Consider the following 13828-nt stretch of genomic DNA (forward strand, 5'->3'; position numbering starts at 1 on the left):
CCGTCTAGAGTGCGTAGCTATCATTATTTGTTAATTCTAAAACAGTAATCTTGGAAACGTCTGCAAGCGCTTCTCGCAGCGCTGTCCAATGGTGAAACATAGCTACTGAAGCCCGAGCTGAGATTTCCGAGCTGAGGTAAAGCGCACCCTTAATCTCATAAATATCAACATTGAGAGACTTATATGATGGGCAGCAAACAATGTTCTGTTAAAACTTATTCAATACTATTGGTTACTCACACTTAGGGGCGGTTTGGGAGCTCGGTATTAGCGCTAGTCCGCGACTAAATCCGGATATTTCCGGTATTTTAGGCTGCCGCTTTGAAAACGGGTTTGTGAGCTCGGGATCAGTAAGGCGCGCGCCTAACTTGTGCAGGGATAATCTCGCGCCTAAATATTGTTGGTTTGGGAGTCAAGTAGACTTAGGTGCCAGCCTAAGAGATAGTCTCGGTGGGTTTAGGAGACCAATTTTGGGACTAAGAGATATGTTTTTGTCATAAAAATCAGTGAGTTTAGTCCCCAACTTTAGTCCTGCCAGGGGGCAGGTCTAAGTCGACATCATGTGTACCGATTTCGTCGTATAAACAACGAATTAACGTGTAGCAGACGAAAACAAAAAGTCAGCTGATCAATTACCCAGAATTCCAAACACAAAGTGGTAGGGGAATGCAGCGAGCCGCCAGCAACCAGCGTATCTGTGTGATCTGTTCCTCTCCAACTCTCAACGTATCTAGTTCGGTAAAACTTTTTTCGTTCGTGCAAATTAAATTCATCTAGCGGCGTTTGGTCGGGCAATCTCAAATTTCCTTAAAGTCGTTCAGCCTATATCCCTAAGGGATATAATTGCCTCGCGATCGGAAATTAGAATCAGTGTTGTTGTCAAAAGTGCAAAAGTTCGTTAACCGGCCAACGCAGTCCGTATTTGAAAATTTCACGATTGTCACACGAGTTTCAATTGATCGCGTTTGTATTAGAATACCGACTAGGTACATTTCCTCATCCTTATCCCCTTATTTGTGTCATATTTGTGGACGTCCAAAACTGTAAGTAATCTGTGTCATTTATTTGGTATATATATTGAAAATTCAGTGAGTCGCACTTTGCAAATTTTCCTGTCTTGTTTTGTTAATTCATGTAGAATAAGCACATGTTCACAGGTTCGATCTCAATTCGCTGATTTGTATATCCATTCATATTGTAACAATCCGCTTTATTTATTAGACTGTGATAATCCAATAGTATTAAGAATAAATAGATGAAAATGTTTTTATAGGGTAATTCAGAGTTGCTTTGTAATATTTTTATAGTATTGGAATTTTACACAGAGTCATTATTAAAGGTACAATTCGTTAAAGAGTGTCACAATCAGTATTTAAATTTGGGGGAATCAAATTAATATCAAAGGAGGGAGTAGGTAGCTGGTTCGGCTGAATCCGGAAGTGTTATCGGAGGTTGTGTCAGTTTGCATATAGATGAACCGCCAAAGTGCCAAATTAGCCATAAAACAATAAGCGACGTTCCAATAAGCATTACTACGATTAAACGCAACACTGTTTAATCAGTTGACCTTCGAGAATCGACCTTCATATTTACATCGTTGGCCAACGAACAGGACTTGCTTGGCACTGGTCATCTCAAATTAAATTAAATACCACTCTTTCGTTGACACCTTCGAGATCGGTGTGTAGCCGCGCCGAATCTTCCCTTTTGATAAATTCATTCAACATTCTCAAACACAGGAATTCTAATTGATTGTGTCGCTCAATGGTTATTTTGTCTTACATAAACAGAATCAGTAACTTCCAATTGTAATCATTGTGCTAAGTAAATATTGTACAATAAATCAAATTGTTATTCACTTTTTAGTTCTCAATAACCTTGGTAATTCAGTATATGCAATAGTATCTAATTGGTAAACAGAAGATAATTCAATAAATCATAGGCCACTACAAAAGATTCACCTTTTAAGTGCAACACTAAATATCAGTGTGGTAGTGAGCAGGTTAAATTCAGTGTAGATTTAAGATTGGTATTATTATTACAAAGGTATTGCAGTCTGGAAGAGCTTCAAACAGTACCAAGGACGTCCCATAAGGACCTTTGGGGAGTATTTTTATTTTTCAGGGCCCACTCTAATATTTATTTAACACCAAGCTTCCACTGCCAAGCTCTGTTTTGTATTTTTACTTCCGAGTTCTTCCAACCCAGGGGCAACCAAGATTTGTAAAGAATTCACTTTGAGAGCATTGCAAGGAGTAGATATATTTAAATATAATATTTAAATATATGAGAGAGTTTTTTCTTTTTTCTTTACACATGACGGTATTAGCTCATTAGCAAGTTAATTGTTTACATATTAACTAAAAGAATGTTATATTGGAATTCGTTATTAAATTCCGAACATTTTCATTACTCTCAAAGTATATTTGAAAAAAAAATTTTAGGTTTCTTAAGTAAAAAATAAAACAAAGATCGCTTTTAACCAAAAATTATTTTGTTTTTTGTATTTATTGTTAGAGCAATATAAATATGGGCGATAACGGGAGTTGTTTTACCCGAGAGTTTGATAATAAACACCCAAACCTTAATTATAAATAATCTATTAGTTATAATAAATTATTCACTACGAAAAAGTGAGCATATTTGTATTCCCCTGCACTCCCTCTCCTCCGACTATGAAAGAGTAAAGAAATAAAACAAACAATAAAAATAGATCATAAAAAACTGCTCAGAACCACTGCTCACTGCTCAGTCATTATCTATCGTTTATAAATATGCCAAGTTTCATCAAAATATATCCATAAACTACAAAACTACACGGGAGTTTTAAATTTACGATTTTTTGAATAGTCTCTGTAGCCAATAACCGTACAAAACATTTTAAGATACTAATTTGTTTTTTATACTCTTTAAAATATTTTAAAGATAAAGATTTATGTTTTAGGAGGTTAAAACTGAGAAAAAACTATTTTTATCCCATAAAACCCCGGGTTCCCATGGTCTGATCATGCTGGTTCGTGTACTCATTAAGGTTTTCGCGCCCTACACTTTCATGCCAAATTTGATCAAAATCAGACAAAAATTACTCAAGTTGGCACGGCACGTTCATGGACGTGTATATAATGTATGGGCTATACATATATAAACATTAGAACGAATAGGGACGAACGAATAGGGGATGTTTTTGGCCTCTAGGGACATCAACATGGAAAAGTATATCGGTTCCGGAACTAAGTGCTACCTACGGTAATAGCTACTTCCCTATAGGAAAGTTAAATAAAAGAGTGTCATGTTTAAAATTTTTTTAATTGGCAACAATTTTTTTGTAAGTATTAACAGATATACATTTGCTTCACACTATCATAACCTCCGCAATTACTTATAATTGTGGAGGTAATTGAGGAGTATTTTAAGAAATACTTTTTATTTTATTTCCGTCAATACCCATATATTATACTGGGCAATTGCTGTTTAATTTTGAAGCTTTTTATTGCATGAAACCAAATTTCAGATGTTACCGTTCCACACACAGGGTAATCTTTGTTAAATGATTAGGCTACCTAATGTTTTTGATCTCTGAAAGAAATCATATTGATTTTCAGAAGCCTATGTTGCTCTGTACGTATTTATAAGGTGTAGTACCAGAGATAAAAAATAGCCGTCATTGAGATGTAAATCAACAATCTTGCAAAACTAAATTTTTGCAATGGTACAATGCAGAAACTTACACCATAGTCTACTAATTAGCCACCGCTGATATACCAAGATAAAATTGTATCCATCTTCAATTGTTCATCGTTTGTTGTTGTCAACGGTAACGTGCTCTGCAATGGCCGTTGCCAACGTCAAAACCTGAATTCCCCGCGATTCCCTGTCCATCTAGCTGCGCTGCAACTTAGGCGCGACTATACTTGATCTACGACCATTTCAACTTAGGCGCGAGCTCCCAAGCCTGGTTTCTTGTCCGGGGACTAAAGTTAGGCGCGTCTAACACTAGGCGCGTACTAGCTGGGCTCGAGCTCCCAAACCGCCTCTTAATGTAATAGCTAAAATGTAGTAAGAGCGTTCTTACATCACGCAGGTGAATGTTGTGCAACGAGCGGAAGCATTATGCGAGTTGCATAATTCACCTAAGTTATGTAAAGATGCTCTTACGTTACGTGTAACGTACAATATTTAACCTGACCCGATAATATACAGGAGGTTAAGTACAATATTTTTCATTATCCATTTCACTCATCTTTTACAAACAAAAGCTAGGTTAGGAAAATTCTTTAAAGCATAACAATAACATTCAAGTGCACAGCTGGTTTCTAGCGTTGAACGTCGTTGGCTCCATAGAGGTATATTTTATTAGGTTGAGCCCTCAATGTTATTTAAATGGGTTTCATTACTTCACTAGTGAGTTTTTGAAACTCACTCGGTCTCATTCTGTATTTTATTGTAATCAATAAAAACAGTTCACTTAAAAACAAACCATTTTATATATTGCAGATTAACTTATTTACCCCGTCCTGTATATAGTGGGGACATGAAAAATATTGTACATAACCCCCTGAATGTTGTCGGGTCAGGTAAAATCTTGTACTTTACTCGTTACGCAAGAGCGTGTTTACGTCACTTAGGTTGAACATTCACCTGCGTGATGTAAAATGCTCTTACTTCACTTGTAAAGTAAATAGCTATTAACCCTTTAACCACAGCAAAGATCAATACCAAGACTACAATCAAACCTGTTGTGTTCACCACAAATAATACACTGGTAGGCCCTAAACAGTGGCTCTGTGGCCAAACTATTTTTTGAAATGGTGTTGCTGCTGCCAACAAGTACAACAACCTTTTTGAATAAAACTTTGATTTCAATCAGGAGTGAAAAATTATCACATTGGATCTTTTTGCATTCTGAGATGTGATAATCTTATGACATAGTTTAAAAATTTTTGTCACAGTTTTCCTGTTTTAAAATTATTTGGGATAAGAACCCTACATATCGGTATGACTCATAAGCAACTCAAAATTGGAATTCAAAATTATCTCGAAAAAGATTTTAAATTTTTTAGCAAAATACAGGAGTACTCATTGGGAAGCTTCTGCTCGTCTTTGCTAAATCCATTAAAAACTGATCCCGTATGTTGCATGCTAGACAAATTCTTCATTAATGGGATAAACATAGTATGACAGGGTGGCATGGCTCAAGCTCGGATGGTGCAGATTGTAAATGCTTTTACTTCAATGTACAAGGAACTCTTAGAGAATTTATGTGGTCAGTGTTTATTAAATTACAAACAAAAAGAATTTTTACTTATTTTTACCTTTTTTAAGCGATTAACTGTAAGCCAAGACAATGTGGCCCTAAAGTATGCCTGATTTTATGTTGTGTCAGGTGGAAGCGGCTGAAGTGTGGCCAGGTCATGTGATCGCTCCTCACCTCGGAGCACTGTGGCAGACTGTCAGAGCTGACTTGTTACCTCCCCGGGACCTACAGACGGCTGAGGTTGCTCTTAAAGCTCTTCAGGCCATCATCAGGACTAGTAATGAACCTTACCTATCACCAGTGGTCACCTCTGTAATGTCTTGTAAGTCATACTCTATACATTTTTTTAACCATATTGTATTTTATCTTTGTTTACCCCCGTTAATCTTATTTTTGGATCTATCTTAACATAGCACAAACACTTGCCATTGCAGTACAACACTTAACCCTGCAGAATCCGGTATTTAGGCCCCGATCTAAAAAATCGGGTTCACGAGCTCGGGACTTTATAAGCCGCGGACCAAACTGATAGGCTGCACACAATTAGTGCAGGGATAAAACCCGGTTTTAAAAGTTGGGTTCACGAGTCCAATTACGGATAGTCCCGGCTTTTGATCATTAGTCCCGGTGGGTTCACGAGTCAAGTCCGAGCCCAAATGAGATGGTTCGGGCCCAAAAGAACAATGGTGTTTGGTCTCCAACTCAGACCTGGTAGGAGGCAGGTTTAAGATGACATCATGCCGGTTTTATCAGGTTAGCTCCTTTATTTTTATTATTTTTTTAAAACTAATGTTGGAAAATATGGTTCCTCATTAAATTCCTAACAATTTCATTACCCACAACGCTATAATAAAAAATAAGTAAAAATGGTAAAAAAGGCTCATAAAACATGAAAAAATCATCAAACAACTTCAAACAAAGAATAAATTATGCACGCAACAAAGTAGTATCATAACAAAGATATTTGTACTGATAAACCCCATGTTATTACAATTTTAACGATAAAATTATGCGTAAAATATAAATATAACTAATCAGCCACATTTAAACCACCTTTATTTAACATAATTATCAGAAATAGTTTTAGTGAAGTGGGAAACATCAAGCAAACCGTCAGTCGTTGAGTACAGTTCGCGGTGATTTCACTGTTGTGTGTTACTCACTGGTCGCTGTGTGTATTGAATATCACATGAAAATTATCTTTAGGTACTGTATTATGTTGATTAATATGTACCACCACTCCACTACCTCGCACATCAGCATATTTTTTTTGCTTTATTTAGCCTAAAGGTATTGAGTCTTTAAGTAAAAACTAAAACCCATAAATAAAGCAGAGAAATATATATTTCACAATCTGCCGCAATCACTAGTTGGTTAGGAGCCCATAAAAGGTTTATCAGATGTTTGTTTATGTTTTTCATAATGTATTACTAGGGTAATGATGCAATAAACAACCCATTAGCAGTCCAAGCTCATTAATATTTTATCATTACAATACAGTAATTTATTTGTCATACTCAAGATTAATATTATAGATAGTATATTAAAATATTATCATACTAGGACTTTTATGTTCTGCAACTCTCTCTGTATTACAATGGCTAACAAATTATATGATCTAATATTATATAATGTTTGTAGGTTGTGAGGTTTTCTTGTCTGACGTTCAAATGAGTATGTTCGAACCATCATTCCGACTGCTGCTGTCAATCATGCAGTCTAACACCATTGCTTGTTTGAGTCTTTCAAAAAAGGTGAATTCCTTATCTTTTTTAAATCTCGAGTAGGTACTACACAATGTAGCCTATTATTTATCATTATATTATTGCTACTGATAAGATTCTGCACATAAAGGTTGGATGTGTATTTTTTATCTGAAGGTCTCTTTCATTGCAATGATAATATTATATATATATATATACATGCAACATACAGAAAACAAAAAAAAAATCATAAATAATGTCAACCCAATGATAAATTATATCATATATTGGTACAGATATGTTGATGACATCAAATGCTTATTTAACGTTGACAACCATACTTCAAATCAACAATTGGATTACTTGAATACAATATAGAAATCAATTAAATTCACATTAGAAGTTAAAAATTCATCTACCAATTTCTTAGATTTGACCATAGCAAATGAAAACATTAAATATAAATTTAAAATATTTAGAAAGCCTACTAAAACAGTCTCATCATCCCCGGCAACACAAAATGGCATCATTCCATTCCTATATTAATAGACTTATTAACATTCCCATGAATATCAAAGACTTTCTTGAAGAAAAAGAACATATTAAAAAATTAGCGAAGAGTCAGCAAAACATTCTCTTGTGACTCTCTTGTGAAATGCCACTGGCGTTCAAGAACCAATTCATTTGATTTAATTAACAAATTTTCACAATCAAACAATGACACAAAAGACAAATCTGGGATATCTATCCATCTATTAAATTATTGTAGTAAATAAATACAAATGAGCACCCTGAATATTATATTAAAAAAAAGTGACATGTTTCGGACATAAGTCCATTTTCAAACTTTAAATACATTAAATACTTAATTGTTGTTTATATTGTTTGTTTGTATATAAATAAATATAATCTATCTATCTATCAATACTATTATAAAGAAGAGGTGGTGTCTGTGTGTGTGTGTGTGTGTGTGTGTGTTTGTATGAGCTAATCTAAAAAACTACTGAACCTACTGGGCTCAAATTGCACACAAATGAAGCTACAGCTCTGAGGATACATATATAACTATTCCCGCTTCGATATTGACCTAGGACTCTGCCCCGTGGGCTTTCAAAAATTGGAGGTGAGAGATTTAAAAGTAAATATTGATTGATGCTATCCATGATAACAAATAACATTACTACAAATAAAGAACACCAAGACATCTATGACAAATTTGGCATATACAAATTTAACTGCACTGATTGTGAACACTTCTACATTGGTCAGACAGGACGCTATTTTTAATCTAGATTCAAAGAGCACATTCAAGCTCTTAAGAGTAACAACAGAACATCCATGAAATCAAACTTTGCTGAACACCTTTTATCGACCAACCACAATTACACGAATTTAAAAAACAACATGAAAATTCTAAAAGTTTTAAACAAAGGAAATCGAATGGATTCGACTGAAGAATATTTCATATACAAAGAAAATCTAAAAAATCCAAATCATATTTTAAATAGCCAAATTCCTTCAAGAAACCCAATCTTTGACCAAATTTTAGAATTAAATAATCAGTAACAAACATTTTTTTCCAAATCCTGTCTAATTCTATAAATCATCTGTATATCTAAATTATATTTATTTATATACAAACAAACAATATAAACAACAGTTAAGTATTTAATGTATTTGAAGTTTGAAAATGGACTTAGGCCTATGTCCGAAACATGTCACTTCTTTTAAAAATATAATATTCAGGGTGCTCAGTTGTACTTATTTACTACAATAATATAATATATCAGCAGCCCTATTACGTGAACACCTAAATTAAAACATAAATGACTATCAAGTTATTGTTAGTTCTTTTTTTTTATGTGTATTAAGTTAAGTGTAAAGAACTTTTATTTTAACAGCAGACAGCTAAGGACTCTATCACGCACAGGTCATTGTGACCCATGTGATATTTTTATTTTTTTTTGTATTAATTGCTGCAAAACAGTTTGTATTAAATAAAGAATTTTTTTCTCTCTCTCTCTCTATCTATCTATCTATATATTAATAGGCAAGCATGTTTCTTTAAAACCTTTTTTGTCAGTTCGTGTGCATCACAGGGAAAATCTACCCATACCATTAGAAATATATTTTCCTGTAGAAGTGCAGAATGCCTTTAAAAATTAAAATAGGCTCAAATATAAGCAAAAAAAAAAACATGGATTTGAAATTAAAAAAAATTAACATGGGCTTTATGGGCTGCCATGCTGGTGACGAAATAACAACGAAATATTAACAGAAAATCAAAACAAATGGAAGAAATTACATTTACAATCACATGTTTTATTTACAACGTGTGGTGCAAATAGAGAAGTCTGTACCTTTACATTCCATCCCCATTGTCACCAGTTTTTTAATTAAATTTGTCGTAGTTGATGTGAGCCACCAACAGATTGCGCTGATCTAAATGACTAATTTCTGTCGAATACACTATGTTTATTTACCAAGTCAAACTTATGGAAAGACTTATTATTAGTCCAGTCAATACAGGTATTGTAGAGGACATGGAGAGGGGGAAAATTTTTTTCTGCGGGAATGTGTTCGGGGTAGTTAGAAGATAAAAATACCAAAAGTCCCCGCCCCTGGCCATGCTGCTTCAGCGGGGAGATTACGTCATTAGCTTTACTAGCGTGTTTACTTTTTATATTCCTGCTAGGCTACATGTGACCAGTTTTTTTTTTCAAATGAATGTTATTTGAACCAAACAGCTGTTTCAAAACAAACTGTTATTGTTTTTACTTTTCTTTGTTTACACTTATTTATTTAGCAATTAAATGCAGTGGAATTGATATAAAGGATATGTGTGACGATTAGTTTTGATGTTAGAACACCAAAGTTAAATTATGTGTACTATGAATTATATTGGATACTATCGTTTTATTTTAGGTCGTTTCTATTCAGACCTACTGGAAATTGTGTATAGTAGTCGTATTGTGGTGATAACAATTATGGAAGAGGCAGGTATGCTATGGAAGGTGGTATCGTTGACTAGGTCTATACACGTAATTCTCAATTGACTTTTACTCTCTCTATTGTAGGCTACTTAAAATCAGTGTGCGTCTGTGCGAATCGGTTGCGAATCTCACTTCAACGCTTTTCACATCGTAAAAATTGCAAAATTGTTGTTTTATTGTGGGATTTAAAATGCATATCGTATAGGCCTATGATGGAATAAAAACGTATTTCGTCACACAACATTTGTTTACAAGATGATTTTTCACATTAAAACTGCAAGAAACTTTGTCTTTGTATGTGTAAACTAGCTGATCTGAATTGTACACGGTTTTAACTGACTACTGAGTTCCCGTACGTAGGACGGGCTAACACTTCGTAATTATAATTATATAAGTTTATTTAAGTTATGTATATTCGTCATGGAAACAAGTAATTTTGGCATAATTATTAGACTAAAAATGAAAAAGATTATGTTTGCAGCTACATTTGTCCAGGTTTATTTATAACAATTACCGAAACCAAGACTTTTAATACTATTGTTCATGATCTGACTCACTTGGGACGAGAGGGTCCGACTTCTGTCCCAAAAACAGGTGCCATCTGGTCAGGGACGGACTGGGTACTCTATTAGGGCGTAAACCTTGACCAGCCGGAAGGCGCCAACCGGGGGGTCTGAGGGGTATGGAATACCCCCCTGTACAGAGGGGGGTCCGGGGGTCCTCCCCCGGGAAATTTAAAAAAAATTATACCTGTAAACTCGCATTTTTAGGCAATCTAGAGGCATTAACAGTGGAAAATCAGAAATCTGATAACTGACACTATTGGTCAATGTTTGGTTTACAAAATTTAGACTATTTACCCACACGACTTGGTGCTATTCTGACAGTAAATATCCTAACAAAAATAAAAATACAAATGATTTTCTTAGGTTCTTTCGTATTATATTTGTGTATTTCCTTTACTTTCCCTTGCATGACTTGGCTGCATGCATACAATATAAATCATTTGCTTCCTGTTTACAACCTGAACTTGCAACTGTTGTATTTTTTGGCACTGTAAATAACAGAAGTTATATATTTTAGATTTCTATGAAATTATTTTAACACAAACAATATTCTTTCACTGTGAACAAAACCAATTTATTGACTTAAACTTTTTTAGCATTACATTAAGTCAAAACTGTAACCCTAAAGTAGGCCTACCTAACCTATTTCTACAAACGAAATAGCCTAGAGAGAACTACGAAGGTATTTTGAGCTGGCTATCTGTAAGTAAAATGGGAATGTTGACCAAATTAGTGCCATAGTGCATATTGAAATAATTAATTAATAGGCGGTAGCCATATACGGTATTAAAATAATGTTTACTGTTTAACCTTTACTGTGTAATGGTTAAGTTAACAAATACACTGTCACTAAATCTAATTTAAATTTTGTAAAAGTAGTGATTCTACAATACTGCTTTCGTTCATGTTTCCTGTGTAGGTAAATAATATAAAAATAAATTGAAGCTTTCGACACAGAGACACAAATCTGACACTCACTAAAGAGAGAGACATTTTAATTGGCAGCTCACACTCTTTATTTATTTATTACATGCACGGCAAACGCCATTTTACAAGAGAGTTGAGTTGACATTGATAAAAATTAAATGTGACTTAAAGTGAAATAGTTATAGTGTGAGCAATAATTAAATATTATTAATTAAGTGCCTTCCACTCGGAGTAGGCCTACACGTACGAGAGAGAAGAGCTACTTTGCTCTCGCTTGTCGACAGTGTCTATTCAGGTCTCACACCCGACTTTATGTTTTGCTATTCACTGCTGAAACTTTTACTCTAAGTTTTTCCTCTTGCTTTCTAAAAAAACATCTCGTCTCATTTTTTTTTAATTTTTTATGAATTTTTCCTTTAACGAGGGCGCAAATATTGGAATGTTGATAAGGCGCATTGGCCCACCGGCCGGTGGGCCGGCGGGCCAGTCCGCCCCTGCATCTGGAACTGAGAACCACCATCTAGGACATTTCCATCATTCAATTCTTGTTGATTAGACTCAATATTGGCTATCGAAGTGATAATGCGGTGTAGGTCTATATATTCTTTATCTTCCTCATTCATCAGAATGGGCATTCCATGTAAAAAGTTCCCTTAGCAGTTCTGGCGTAACGGGGTACAATTGGACATTTTCTTGCATGCACAAATTGTACATGTGGCACTGTTATAATCTTTAGTACATTTGCAAAAAACTTGGTTAAGGGATTAACTGTTCCTGGTTACTATAATTTCGGTGTCTCTATTCAAATGAATACTTACTGACCAGTGGCGGTCCCTGGTGTGGGGGGGGGGGGGGGGTCAGGGAGGTATATATCCTTTTTGAAATATTTCATTACCTAACATAAATACTATTAGCTTGAAGATATTTTAGAGCTCAAATATAAAACTACGTAATAATTATACTTTAACTTCCATATTTTTTGGGGGGGTTGGACCCTCCGGTGATTATCCCCCCCCCAAAATTAAATGCTGGGACCCCCACTGCTACTGACTTTTTCAATCTGTAGCGTCTTTCTTGGTCTGCCACCTTCGTGCTGTTTTCTGAATTGCTATAGTATTTAACAGTGCAGCCTTTTTGGTCTTTCTCATACCACTCTCATTAAATAAAGGGAAATGGAGCAAGTTAAAATCGTTAACAATCCTTTAAATCTTGATAGCTTTTTTAACTTATACAAATCCTTTGAAACAGAATTAAAGGTTTTGCTACAAAGTTTTAATCATTGCAATATCGATGGTTGAACCCACAGAGGACAAAGGGAGAGCCATATTTTCCCGTGACAACTTGTTGTACGAAAATGATTACCATTTAATTAATTACTTACTGACCACGTAATAGAGCATCGTAACAGTTAACGGATTCATCTCTTACAACCCCAGATGCTATTTACATGATGTCTTGAGTTTCAGGGAAGAGTGGGCTATTTTCAAACATTTCTGACAGTTTTAAAATATATAAAATTTCATCATTTGTATCATTTCATCAAGGACAACTCTGTTTGGAAAACCAACTACCATCAAAAATGTGGGGTTGGAAGCGCAAAAAGGTAATCTGTTCCCAGTTTTAACCAATGAACCACCTAACCCACGAGAAATGTTGGGCTTGTTTTTTGCAAATATACTAAAGACTGTAGCAACAAAAGATGTACATGCAATGAAATGTCCATTATTTGTTCCTCGTTGACCGTTATGCCAGAACTGCTAAGGGAACTTTTTACATGGAATGCCCATTCTGACGAATGAGGAAGATAAAGAATATATAGACCTACACCGCATTATCACTTCGATAGCCAATATTGAGTCTAATCAACAAGAATTGAATGATGGAAATGTCCTAGATGGTGGTTCTCATTTCCAGATGGCACCTGTTTTTGGGACAGAAGTCGGACCCTCTCGTCCAAAGTGAGTCAGATCATGAACACGATGTATTATTTTTGTATTAAAAGTCTTGATTTCGGTAATTGTTATAAATAAACCTGGACAAATGTAGCTGCAAACATTATCTTTTTCATTTTTAGTCTAATAACTAGTTGTTTCCAGTTAATAATATTAACTACATTTCAATGTCATTTTAATAATTTAAATACAATTTAATCTTTGTCACTACATAATAAATCAAAAGTCAATACTCAATAGGCTACTGTTTTAATAAAGGTTTTAACAGAATACACGGGGAGTATGTTTTATCTATGGTACACAATACTGCCTGACAGAACAGTTAACATTTACATCTTACTTTTGACATGTTAAAGGTGAAACTCTTTCCATACGATTTTTTTTCGCAAACACTAATAACGTATTTAACCAGAAGACCTTGGTTTCGTTGTTT

The 13828-nt window shown here is 34.7% G+C and overlaps 1 protein-coding gene across 2 annotated transcripts in view; it reads left to right on the forward strand.

Moving 5' to 3' along the window:
• LOC128983672 (MMS19 nucleotide excision repair protein homolog) overlaps positions 1-13828 on the forward strand; it is a 147664-nt gene that overhangs the window by 39157 nt on the left and 94679 nt on the right. For both annotated transcript variants that reach the window (XM_054403059.1, XM_054403060.1), the window contains 2 exons: positions 5384-5576; positions 6896-7008. In XM_054403059.1, coding sequence (XP_054259034.1) covers positions 5384-5576; positions 6896-7008 — 306 coding nt within the window. The remainder of the gene's footprint in view (positions 1-5383; positions 5577-6895; positions 7009-13828) is intronic.

Source organism: Macrosteles quadrilineatus, unplaced genomic scaffold (assembly GCF_028750875.1).
Source record: "Macrosteles quadrilineatus isolate MER2022 unplaced genomic scaffold, UCM_ALF_1.0 Scaffold_1__1_contigs__length_201487025, whole genome shotgun sequence".
NCBI classification, from domain to species: domain Eukaryota; kingdom Metazoa; phylum Arthropoda; class Insecta; order Hemiptera; family Cicadellidae; genus Macrosteles; species Macrosteles quadrilineatus.